We start from the raw sequence: 12,347 nt of genomic DNA, 5'->3' as shown, positions 1-12,347 counted from the left end.
CACCCAATTAGTGGATCGGTCCATTTTTGACCCCAAATTGTGTTATTTTGAACCCAACTGTTTTTAGAGTGTAGCATCCCTTTTTACTTTTTACATCCATCCCATATCGCCACGATTCTGTCCTATTTCTTTGCTCCACAGGCCCTCAATTTGAGAGGGATCAAATTGTGCTCAGGAAATTCCAAGCTATTTTGATGTTGTTTGTACGCTCAAAATTAATCTGCACCTGCTACGTCTGCACACGGCACACAAGAAAGAAAGCCGTGTGGGTGCGCATGTGTCTGCAGGAAGAGTGTGTGGGGCTAAAGCCCTGTGATGACCTGTGCCCCCCGCCAAAGCAAGGGGAAGTGGGGCTTGGGGGAGTGTGTGTGTGGGGGGGGGGAATGTAGATGAATGGGATTGAATGGAAGAACTTGACTTGTGGGGCCAAAAGGGGACTATTGTATCTTGACCTATTATCTTACAAAGTGTGTGTGTGTGTGTGTGTGTGTGTGTGTGTGTGTGTGTGTGTGTGTTGTTGTTCTCATTGTTGTTGTTTTTCTGGGTACACTTGGCAAGCAGTTTTGAACTATATGAGGAAAAATACATCCAAGCGTTGCTTAAAAGGCAAACTTGAAACCAAATCATTTTAGTAGGAGTATTAAACCGGCATGCCAAGTTGACCTTTGAACCCGCTGTGCACCCACTGTGACATGCAACAGCTTACCGGATAAAAGATGCTGGGAATGAGCGTGAGGTGGTGCAGTCAAGAGGGGAGGATGGAGGAGAAGAGGGGGGGGAATCTCTGCCCTTCACCCCGAGTTACTCTAGTCTCTCCCACCCTCTCCCCGCCCCCCCAAAAAAAAGAAAAGAAAAAAAGAAAACGCTTTGATCACTGGAGTTCAGCCAAGACATGCACACTCACATGCACTGTGAAGTCACTTTCGCAGTTTTTGTGCCGTCCATGTCAGCGATTCCCAACTAGTGTGCCGCATATTTGTGTGCTATGAGAAATCATCGGCTGTGTCGTGGAAAAAATTGGCCTCGGGATTCTTTAAGATCTCTGCGTGTCTCCTTCAATTTCCGAAAGTATATCAGCTTTGCGTTCAGCTAAACCGCTCCGGATGTTCAACAGAGTCAGCAAATGTGAGTCAACTGAGATGAGATCGTCATTATCGCTATTTTAGTCTTATATTACACCACCCCGAAAATGTCTCAGGACTTGCTGCTAACATGGCATCTAGGCTCAAAAACGGAACTATGATCCACTTAGTCATTTGTATTTTAGGAGGTTTTAAAGTTCTCAGACGTTGGCGAAAAGCGAAAATGCCTACGAAAGGAAAAACGAAAGCGGAAAATGCTTGCCTTGCTCCGACAACACTGACACCTCAGAAGTTACGGGTAAACATTTCCGTACTCTGAGGGATTCCGATGACACGCATTTCTGACTACTAGTAATGTAAGAATCTAAATCCGATGCCGTGTTACATCAAACGGACGCGATAGCAACAGATATCATATAACATGACGACAAATAATCAATATGGAGGCACCCGCGATGCTTTGTGAGTCACAGTGAGTAGAGAAAATTAGATTATTATATATACATTTAAAAATTTGACTTTCCATATCATATCTGAGTTAAAGTATAACTTTTTCACAGCGTCTAGGTGCCGGTCATCGTCTATACAACGTGACAAGGTTTCAAAATTTCGCATGTACTCGTGTATAATACGCCCCCTTGATTTTGGATGATTTTTCTTTTTTTAGCAAAAAAATTTATATACCGTCATACTCGAGAAATGACGGTATATACATACTGGACGTTTTGTGACATTTTTGTCCGGTGGTGAGCAGTGAGATCTTTCTTAAGTGCAAAAAGATATATGCATCCTCTGCAAACACAGACATGTACACATGTACTCACACGATACTTAAAGACGAAGTCAACCCAAACATATTTTTTTCAAGAATATGTTCTATGCAAGCCCACTAGTTGAAACAAGGCAATATGATTAATATGAAATATGAGTTAAGCAGCAAAATCCACCCGTTTGTGGCCATCTCAGGCGGCGGCCATTTTGTTACTTCTGTTGACTGAAAATGACATCACACATCTTCAGGGCTCAGATAACGACCAATCACGGCTCACCTGTTTTCTGAAGCTGAGCTATGATATGCCGTTATTTGAGCCCTGGGGGTGTGCGATGTCATTTTCAATCGACAGAAGCGACAAAATGGCCGCCCCCAGAGATGGCTAAAAACAGGTGGATTTTGTTGCTTAACTCATATTCCACAAACACAATATTAATCAGAATGCTGTGTTTCAACTAGTGGGCTTGCATAGAAAAAAATCTTTACAAAAAACAAACTAAACATTTAGGTTGACTCCCACTTTAACTCATTCAGTGCCAAAAACGTTTTCGTATATCTTTTCACAGTCCAGCCAATCAACCCCAGGAACTTATCTATATTTTTTTCAATTCTTTTTTTTCTCTAAACGTTAGGGTAAAAGAGGGTCTGAAAATGTCTGGCACTGAATGACTTTAAATACTTCAACAGGTGACCCCGCTTCCTGCATGTATTCTATTGCGGTGGGATGTTGAAAAATGTCAACAGTGGGCGAAAAGGAGGATAGAGGGAGACAGAGAGGGAAAGCAGGCGGAGGAGAGAGAGGAAAAAAGGCAAAGGATAGAACAATAATGGCTCATTGTTTGTTTTGTTCTGCTCTGAAGAAGAGGGAAGAGAAACACTTCCCTTCTGAGACGGACTCACGGAGATAGAGGCAGCTGTGTGTGCGTCCGGGCGCGCGCATGTGCGTGTCCAGTGGTGAATAGGATTTAACCCGTCACGGCAATGAGTTTCTTTACCCATCCATGGATACAATGAAACCAGCCGGATATCAAGCTACGCACCCGCCCATCCCGCCACACAGCCACACAAACACTTCCACGCGCGCACGCACGCACGCACGCACGCGCACTCATCCAGATGAATGGACAATATTGATCATCATAAACACAAAGCTTCGTTCTTACTTGTAGTTTGTGTTGTTTCTCGAAGCCCTCTTTTTTCGTCTTGCGCTTTGTGGTCGCACAATCTGGCCGAGCGCCGGTCCGACTTTTGAGAGTGTCTATTTGTACGTGTGTGTGTGTGTGTGTGTGCGAGCGAGTGACGGAGAGACAGCAGAAAGCAATAAGCTGTCTGAAATGGTGCCATCAGAGCTACATGATTGATCAATTGAATTCCATCATGGGGACCGGCCGGTAGGATTAAATGGGTCGCCGTGGGTTACCAGGCTAAAGCATCATACTGGCTTTATCTCCAGCCTGATTGGTCTGTCACCACCAGAGACCTGCCGACCTTACACCCGCACTGCGCCGGCCGCGCGTGTGTGCGGTGGCGTGTGTGCGTTATGGGGAGAAGTAGTGGAGAAAGAGAGATTATGATCAAGGAGTGTGTTTGTCAGAGTAGATGAAAGAGGTTTGTGTACTGAAGGTATGGCGACTTTTTTTTTTTTTTCCCCCCACAGCTGCGCTATATTGTGAGGTCGAGCCACCAAGAATGATACTGACAGCGGTTGGTGTCTGTTAGACTGTAAGACTCACCCTTGACATCACACAGATAGCGAAACTACCAGTTAATCTTAAATAGGAAGGCAGCCCAAACATATTTTTTTTCAAGAATATGTTCTATGCAGGCCCACTAGTTGAAACAAGGCGTTCTGCAAAATATTGCGTTTGTGGGATAAGAGTTAATCCACCCGGTGTTAGCCATCTCTGGGGGCGGCCATTTTGTTACCTCTGTGGGCTGAAAATGACATCACAACTTCTCAGCCAACCAATCATGGCTCAGCTTCAGAAAACAGGTGGGCCGTGATTGGTCGTTACCTGAACCCCTGAGCAACTGTGATGTCATTTTCGGTCCACAGGAGTGACAAAATGGCCGCCCCCTGAGATGGCGAAAAACGGGTGGATTTGACTGCTTAAAGCGGAAGTCAACGCAAACACTTTTTTTTTTTCAAGAATATGTTCTATGCAAGCCCACTAGTTGAAACAAGGCATTCTGATAAATATTGTGTTTGTGGAATAAGTGTTAATCCACTCGTTTTTAGCCATCTTTGGGGGCGGCCATTTTGTCTTCTGTCGACTGAAAATGACATCACAACTGCTCACAACGACCAATCACGGTTCAGATTCAGAAAACAGGTCAGCCGTGATTAGTCGCCGCGAGCAGTTGTGATGTCATTTTCAGTCGACAGAAGACAAAATGGCCGCCACCAGAGATGGCTAAAAACAAGTGCATTTTGCTGCTTAATTTATATTCCACAAACTCAAAATTAATCAGAATGCTGTGTTTCAACTAGTGGGCCTGCTGGGAACATATTCTTGAAAAAAATATGTTTGGTTTGACTTCCGCTTTAACTCATATTCCAGAAACACAAAATCTCAATCAGAATGCCACGTTCACACTAGTGAAAGAGTATAGAACATATTATTGCAAATAATGTTTTGGTGTGGGTCACTGATAGTGTAGTGGTACACACGCCTGAGTTGTGTGCGGGCAGCGTGGGATCGATTCCCGCTCAGTGGCGGTGTCTGTGTGTGCCCTGCGACTGGCTGGCGACCAGTTCGGGGTGTAATCTGCCTTCGCCCGTTGACGGCTGGGATAGGCTCCAGCAACTCCCCGCGACCCTGTATAGGATAGGCGGTTTGGAAGATGACATGATGATGTTTTGGTGTTGACTTCACATTAAAAAAAAAAAAAAAGATTTGCTTGACCGCAATCCAAGCAAAGACTAACAGACAAAAAGTGAAAATGAATTACTCAGTCCATAGAGCTAAAATGCGACTTCTTTTTTTTTTTTTCCGTGTGTGTCACAAAGTTTCATGGACATTTTTTTACCTAAATTGTACCACACGTTGGAGTAGTGTGATGGCTGTAATGGCTTTTCAAATCGGTACTGAACTGCAGTGGGGGATATAAAAACGTTATCCTTTTTTTTTTTTTTTGGCAACGCCACAAAAAAAATGGCAATTGGCGAGCCATAGGCAAGGCAACGATACAAAAATTGCAACGACCAAGCCGCCTCACGTCCGTCTGAATGATACTGAAAAAAGGAAGAGTAGAGTGACTTTCGAGACATCTAACGTCACTATTTACATATTTTAGCATTCTGTCATGAGTGTGTGTTTATCCAATAGACAGGATGGCCAGAAAAATGTATTCTTTTCTCCCTATGCCTCCCGTTTTTCACAACCCCAAACTCAATTGTTATTCTTGTCGATCAGACTGCTCGAATGCATTTTGCGTCTAAATCGAAGAAAGAAATATTTGGCGGTGCCTGAGCCGCCTTCGCTGCCCGTCTGTCATATCCCCACTGAACAAACACACTCGCACGCAGTGACCCCGCGACTCAAATAGGCTCTCAGGAGCAGTTTGGAGCAATGAATTGAGGAGGATTTTCACCCTCATCCCCACCTTTCCCCTTTTTCCCCTTTATCTATTTCTCTGGTTCTTCCGTTTCTAATCATTTGCGCCCTGCGACTTTTCAGAGTTCTTATAATTGTCTCGTTCGCTCCTTCAGCCTCGCAATAACTGCAGGATACGAGAGCTCACCGTCTAATACTGATACCGGGGCAATATATATTTCGGCGTCGGGGTGTGTTGCGCCCAGAATGATGGAGAAGAGAGCGGGGCGGGCTGCTGCCGGATCAAAAAAAAAAAAAAAAAAAAGGAGAGACGGCGTATGCCTGCTAATGGCTTGCATTTGGATCGCCTTTTCTTGCACCCTCCGCAATCGATGGCTTTCAAATCACCCCCGCTGAGGTTCATTCGATTCTTTTGTGGCGATTTTTGATATCGGGCCACCTCTCTCCGCCCGCCTCCGTCAAATTTCCCCAATCTGATATCCGCACCAGAACCACTAACACCCTACTTATATCCCTTCTTGAATTCCATCCTGTAAATGGCCTCTGTCCGCAGCGCTTCTCAACGTCAACGTTTCCTCGCTCGCTCCCTTTTAGGTCTGCAGGAGTCGCCGCTGGCCAATGGGCACAGCCACAGTGGGCGGGACTTCCTCAGGAAGCAGATGAGAGGGGAGCTGTTCTCGCCGCAGCAGATCGAGGTATTGGACCGCCTGTTTGACAGACAGCCATCCTGTCCGATCCAATCCAGCTCTGAGCTCTATGCGAGCCCAGACCCTGGCAAGGTAAGGGCGTGGCACAGTGCAGAGTTTGGGGCAAAGGTCACGTGCAGGCCACTAAGGCCGTAGGACGTCACTTTCATGGGCATTTTTTCATGGGCAATTTTTAAATTTTTTTTTAATTTTTTTTTTTTTATAAGTGCCGAGTGAAGAGAATGTCTTCGAATGTTCCGATGCAATTAATCCGACACGATCAGCATCATTCTTAAAGGGAATCGTTTCAGACCGTACCATTTTTTCCAAAAACTGCCACACATGCATGATTGGATGTCGTCCTCTGCGAGCGTCAGAAAAAATATTTGCACGACAATGATCTTAAAGAGGAAGTCAACGCAAACATTTTATTTCAAGAATATGTTATGTAAGCCCACTATTTGAAACAGGGCATTCTGCGTTTGTGGTATAAGTGTTAATCCACTTGTTTTTTGCCATCGCCGAGGGCGGCCATTTTGTCTTCTGTCGACTGAAAATGACATCACAACTGCTCACAACGACCAATCACGGCTCAGATTCGGAAAACAGGTCAGCCGTGTTTGGTCATTGTGAGCGGCTGTGATGTCATTTTCAATTCGACAGAAGACAAAATGGCCGCCCCCGCAGATGGCAAAAAAACAAGTGGATTAACACTTATACCACAAACGCAATATTTATCAGAATGCCGTGTTTCAACTAGTGGGCCTGCTGGGAACATATGTTTTTGTTGACTTCCCCTTTAAAAACAGCCTGATAAACCCCAGCATGTAATTTCGAACTAAATAATTGCCACAACTAGCTCCCCCTCATCAACTTTGCGTTATTGGCCGGCTAAGGGAACGCCACTGAAAATGTTAATTAGCTGGCTCTCGGTCACTCTCTTCTGACAGTGAGAAGAGCTTCCTTCTCACTGATGCATGCTGGGGAATATTCAACACGGAGCATCGGCAAAAAGACCTCGCGTCAAGGTGCGTCTGCTGCATCTTGTTGTTGCATTTAAATTGACCTCACGCCCTTTGCCAGCCGTACAATAATATAAATGTGAGTGGAATGGACAGGTGTAATAACAAAACAGCAAGAACCTAGCATTTGTATTCAGTCAGATGCTTCTAAAAGCGCACCCGGTTGATATTAAGGAAATACATTTGGCAAAGTCGCAAAATGACAATTATCATTGTCCCGCCTTTGAATACGTGCCTCTTTCACTTTTATTGATTTGAGCAGTGTCAAGGGCAAGAGGACAAACACGCCGCTAAGAGTCATGGCATGTAGGAAACACAGATAGGCTACAGCCTTAGACCTTAAGGGCAGACTTGGCCTTTTTAGCCCATTCATTTTTGTTTGGACCAACACGGCGCGCGGAGTGGCACAGGGCGAGAGGTCGGCGGGGATTGGCTGAAGTCGCTCTATGGACTTGCAGTCAAGAGTATAATACCCATGACTCATAGGTCAATGTCCTCTCTGAGCCGAGTCGAGCCACTGGGGTCTGGTGGCAGACAGGGCTGTTAAACGCTGGGTCGCCCTGGGGTCAGACTGGCTTTAGGAGGCGCATTGTGATGACAAAGAGGCGCGGGTGCGCACACACACACGCACGCGTTAAAGGCTGCATTCCGATCCGTGCCTCTACCTCCGCTCCCCTCTATCATCTGCTCTAGTCAACTAAACTGACCCCCGTCACAATTTTTTTTTTTTTTTCCCCCCAGCCTGAATTTCCCAGAGGGAATGATTGACAGTCATATGCTTAACACTGACAGCCACAGCTCAGCTCCTTTGCTATTTGGGCCCGGATCTTTGTGTGTACATGCGTGCGTGTGTGTGTGTGTGGGGGGTGTGTGTGTGTGTGTGTTTGTGCGTGGTCAAGGAGGGTCATGCTGCATTGTGACAGACCCCGCTAAAAGATGCCAAGGAGTCTTAGGACCTGCAGTTGATGCCGAGCGTGTGTGTGACTGTGTGTGCAGGGTTCTTGTTTTTCTATCTTTGTGGGGACCAAATGTGAATCTGGGCACAGTTAATGAGGCCACTGAAATTGGGTATAGTTGGGCTTCATTTTAAAGTTACTTTGGGATTTCAGTGTTAATAATAAATGAACTTCATCTATGCGAAGACGCTTATCATGCTAATTCATTCCCAAAATGAAACTCAACATTTTCATATACATGGTAGGAAACGTAAATATCAACATGCAATACTTCATTCCCACAAATTTGTGTTTTCATTTTGCAAATGATCACGTCTGCAACTTTACTAGGAAATCACAACGTCCCATCACTGATGAGCTATTTTTCAAACAGGCATGCAGGCTACTCATGTGGTTCTTGGTGACCCCTGTGCTACGTTTTGTCTTGTTAGTAATGAAGTCATTTGAAATGTTTTTTTTTTTTAAGCGCCTCATTTGAGTAGTAATGAGCAGATATTTCTTCGTCTGTCATCAAAACACACTGGTCCATCCTTTCTTTCATCTTTTTTTTTCCTCGCTCTTGTTCTCCCTCTCACCATAGTCTATTAAGCCAGACAATTAATTTGTGGTGCGCATGGCGGAGGGTGTGTCTGCACGTGTGCTTGTCAGACAGAGTTCATTTGAATTTCCCTTCAATCACTTCCCATTAGTCAGGTGATAAATCAGCTCAGATGATGGCAACTCCCACCCATCTATATCATGCTGGGTCCCAAAGCCTGTCCCCGTTTTCAGAAAAATAACGACAAAGCGTTTTTTTGTGTGTTTTTTTTCCTGTCATGCTTTCCAACTGGAAAGCTGAAAAAAAGTGATTGTCATGATTCAGTTGCTTAAATATCAAGCAGTTAATCAAAAACATCAAAATGCCAGAGTGATATTTGGACTACTATATGAATAGATTATTTTACATTGATACCAAGAATGTGAAGATGAAAAATAACTTTTTTGTTTTATTTCAGAACATGGAGTTATTTTTAAAAAATTCTTAAAATATATATTTATAAGATTTTTTATGTTAACTCATTCACTGCCATTGACGTAATTATTTGTCTTTGCACACTCTAAAAACAGTTGGGTTGAAAATAACAAAATTCTGCGTCAAAAATGGACCGATACACAAATTGGCTCAATTTGACCCACTTTCTTGCATTGTTTTGTACAAAACAGCCAATTATGGGGGGGGGGGGTTTGACAAAACTACACATTTTTTAGGTTGTTTTCCGCAAAAACAATGAAAAAAGTTGGGTCAAATTGACCAACTTGTGGATCGGTCCATTTTTGACCCAAAATGTTGTTATTTTTTACCCAACTGTTTTTCAAGTGCACAGTCCAGCCATTCAATCCCAAGAACCTATTTATCAATTTTTTCAAATGTTCTCAAACGTTAGGGTAAAAGAAAATGTCTGCCAGTGAATGAGTTATGGACTCATTCAAAGAATTTTTTCGACACGATATAAGAGCTGTATAAAAAATTCCGGTAATAGAAATAACATTTCTTAATTGATCTTGTCAAAATGTATCTCAAAATCTCAAAACTATTCCAGTCCGTCTGCAGACTGGAGCTGAAATGCACATTCCCATGCAGCCCCCTTGCCCGATTTTGATTCCCTTCCTCCGACTCCCTTTCTCAGGCCATCTGTGTGAATTGTATTTGTTTACAGTCAAGCCTTTTTTCCATCAGGAGAACACAAGAATGTGGAGAGAGGGAGCGGCAAAGACAGAGATGGGGAAAGGGGGGGGGGGCAATTTGGCAAATGGGAAAAAGGGGAAATACCATTATGCAAATGCCCCACTGCAACATGGCGAGGTGCATGCGTGTGAGTGTGTGGCGGAGGCTCGATTTAGCCTCATCACTTATTGATGTGAGATCTGATCTGGACCAAAGCATTACCTCGCCACCTGTAGGGAGCAATATCTGAATGGCCACTGATGAGGCAAAATGTCAAATAACCAAACATGTCACAGTGCTGTGATGAATTTTCTTTCGTTAGGCTGTCGCCAGCGTTTTGCCACCACACAATCGTTCTTCACTTTTGAAATCTTGATATATTATTTACATTTTCATTGTGACCCATTTATAGCAATGTTCTATACCCACAGAGGCAACGTTAGATACATCGCAGTCAATCTTATGAAATCCCCCAAAAGATTGGTATCAAAGATTCTGCCTGTACATACATAATAATACTTGTTTTCCGGTTGACATGATCAGACATTTATTATCGTGGTATTAAATCGCATACCAATGTGGTAATATTTATATATTTTATAATTGTGTGTGTAATCGGGATTATGCAGGCTAAAGAAGACTTTTTCTATTTCATCGTATTTTTCTAGCCCTAAACCTAACCCTAAATTCAGGATTTTTGTGACACTTTTATTTTAGTTCAAACTGAATCTTGAAGACACATTTGAAAAAAAAAACAACAACATTATTTTTGACACTTTGTCTGTGCAGGATCTCATCTTACTCTTTGGTAAATAAGTGTCGTCCCTGACTGCTGAAAAATGAGATCTCTCTCCAAGGTGCTGAAAGATGTTGCCGTTCAATCTCTCAAACTTTAGCCACTGATCTCACATCCACCAACTTCCCTCTCCGAAACACACGCCTATGTTGTCTCCATTTCTTTCAACCCACCAGCCTGCCCAGAAAATCCTACCCCTCACCCCCCCCCCCACCCCCAAAATCCCTGCGTGGCCCCCGCAGCTGCGTCCCTCCTCTTTTGATGAGGGCTGATGGTGCCGTATGAGCGGCAGAATTGACAACATTTACGGGTGCGAATGAGAATGATCCATCTTCCTTAGCGAGCCTGTCACCCCACTGGCCAAACTTCATCATGGCCAATTACCACAGCAGTCCCCTTCTTCTCCACTGCTGCCTCTAAACCCCCCCCCCCCCCCCCCCCCCCATCTACATGGATACATGGACTCATTAGACTCCATTATAATAAGACTGACGGCAGCCAAGAAATGAAGGGGGGTGGTTGCTGGAATGAGAAAAAAAATACAGGTGTGATGTATGAATGCAGGGGGGAGGGGGGGGAGTTGAGGTAGGAGTCATTAAGAGTGGAAGCTTAAAATGTGCGCCAAGTCTTAAGAGAGAGAGAATGGCCGGGCAGGTGCGTGCGCGTGCGGGCTAAGCACTTATTTGGCAGGTCACAGTCCAGTGGTTGTGTTGTGTGCCGACGAGCACAGAGGTGTTGAAGAGGTCGGTGAGCACAAATAGACGCCCGCACTTACACTTTCAAACAGATTCAGAGGTGTTAAAGGGGTCACTGCAAAACGCTCACCTCATCGCCCAAAGGAAGTTCTGACCGCTGTCGTGAGTGTCCACAATCTGCAAACGCACAAAAAGACACACGCGCACTTCTCAGGCGGAGACAGGAATGGCTTATTTTAATAATAGTAATGAATACAATTATATAAATTAGTGCTGTCAAAAGATTAATCGCGATTAATTGCAAATATGGACTTTTACGTAGTTTTACTTAAAAAAGTTACTACGGCTCATTGGAGAAATCCAAAATAATTTGCACACTTTGCGCAGTCAAATTGAAATACCACATTTGTTGTACATCTTTGGTGTATCGTTCAACTGTTGTATTTCACAGGAAAAGAATTGTATTCAATGATCAAAGAAAGCTAATAGAGCAGTCTTTGAATTGAAATACTTTTTTTCCAAATTAATTCCTAGATTTTACACAAGTAAATAACGGTTCAAAGCTTCGTAAAAAATGTAGTTGAAAAATGCGATTAATCGCGATTAATCTTTTAACAGCACTAATATAAATACAATGGAACTCAACCAATGACATTCCCGTTTTTTCAAGAGTAACCATCCTACATTTATCTTGAACTTTGAAGACATTTGTGACATGAGTTCCTCATCCTGTTTCAGACTGAAAGTCATTTTTACATCTTCAAATTTTCAACTTCTTAAAAACATTCTTAAACATTGAGATGTATTGCACGCTGTGTATCTATTGACTCATTTTTTTTGTATATCCTGTACTTGATTGACTATACCGATATCTGTGTCCATACCTATTATCGGTGACTGATGATAAATTGGTTGCATGGGGTCAAACACAGGTCAGGCTCAGGCGGACGTGACCATAATCTCTCAGCGTGTCCGCATTTTGTCAAATGGGGCTAGCGTGCTGTCAGCGGCAGCTATGACTTCATAAACAGCTGCTGATGGCGATCGATTGCCGTTTATGAAACTACATGATCTAA

At 43.7% G+C, this 12,347-nt stretch overlaps 1 protein-coding gene and 1 long non-coding RNA gene across 4 annotated transcripts in view; one reads left to right on the top strand and one right to left on the bottom strand.

The window, feature by feature from the left end:
* The window catches only part of LOC147146388 (uncharacterized), a 53,704-nt gene that overhangs the window by 24,000 nt on the left and 17,357 nt on the right, over nucleotides 1-12,347 (bottom strand). For all 3 annotated transcript variants that reach the window (XR_015087272.1, XR_015087270.1, XR_015087271.1), the window contains one exon: nucleotides 11,402-11,448. This is a non-coding gene — a long non-coding RNA (uncharacterized LOC147146388). The remainder of the gene's footprint in view (nucleotides 1-11,401; nucleotides 11,449-12,347) is intronic.
* pax5 (paired box 5) overlaps nucleotides 1-12,347 on the top strand; it is a 45,865-nt gene that overhangs the window by 18,489 nt on the left and 15,029 nt on the right. Inside the window, exon 6 of the mRNA XM_086033130.1 lies at nucleotides 6,006-6,106. Coding sequence (XP_085889256.1) covers nucleotides 6,006-6,106 — 101 coding nt within the window. The remainder of the gene's footprint in view (nucleotides 1-6,005; nucleotides 6,107-12,347) is intronic.

The sequence above is a fragment of the Filicampus tigris genome, chromosome 6 (genome assembly GCF_054856515.1).
Source record: "Filicampus tigris isolate MCC_2025a chromosome 6, RoL_Ftig_1.0, whole genome shotgun sequence".
Lineage (NCBI taxonomy): Eukaryota > Metazoa > Chordata > Actinopteri > Syngnathiformes > Syngnathidae > Filicampus > Filicampus tigris.
This window is presented reverse-complemented; position numbering and strand designations above follow the sequence as displayed.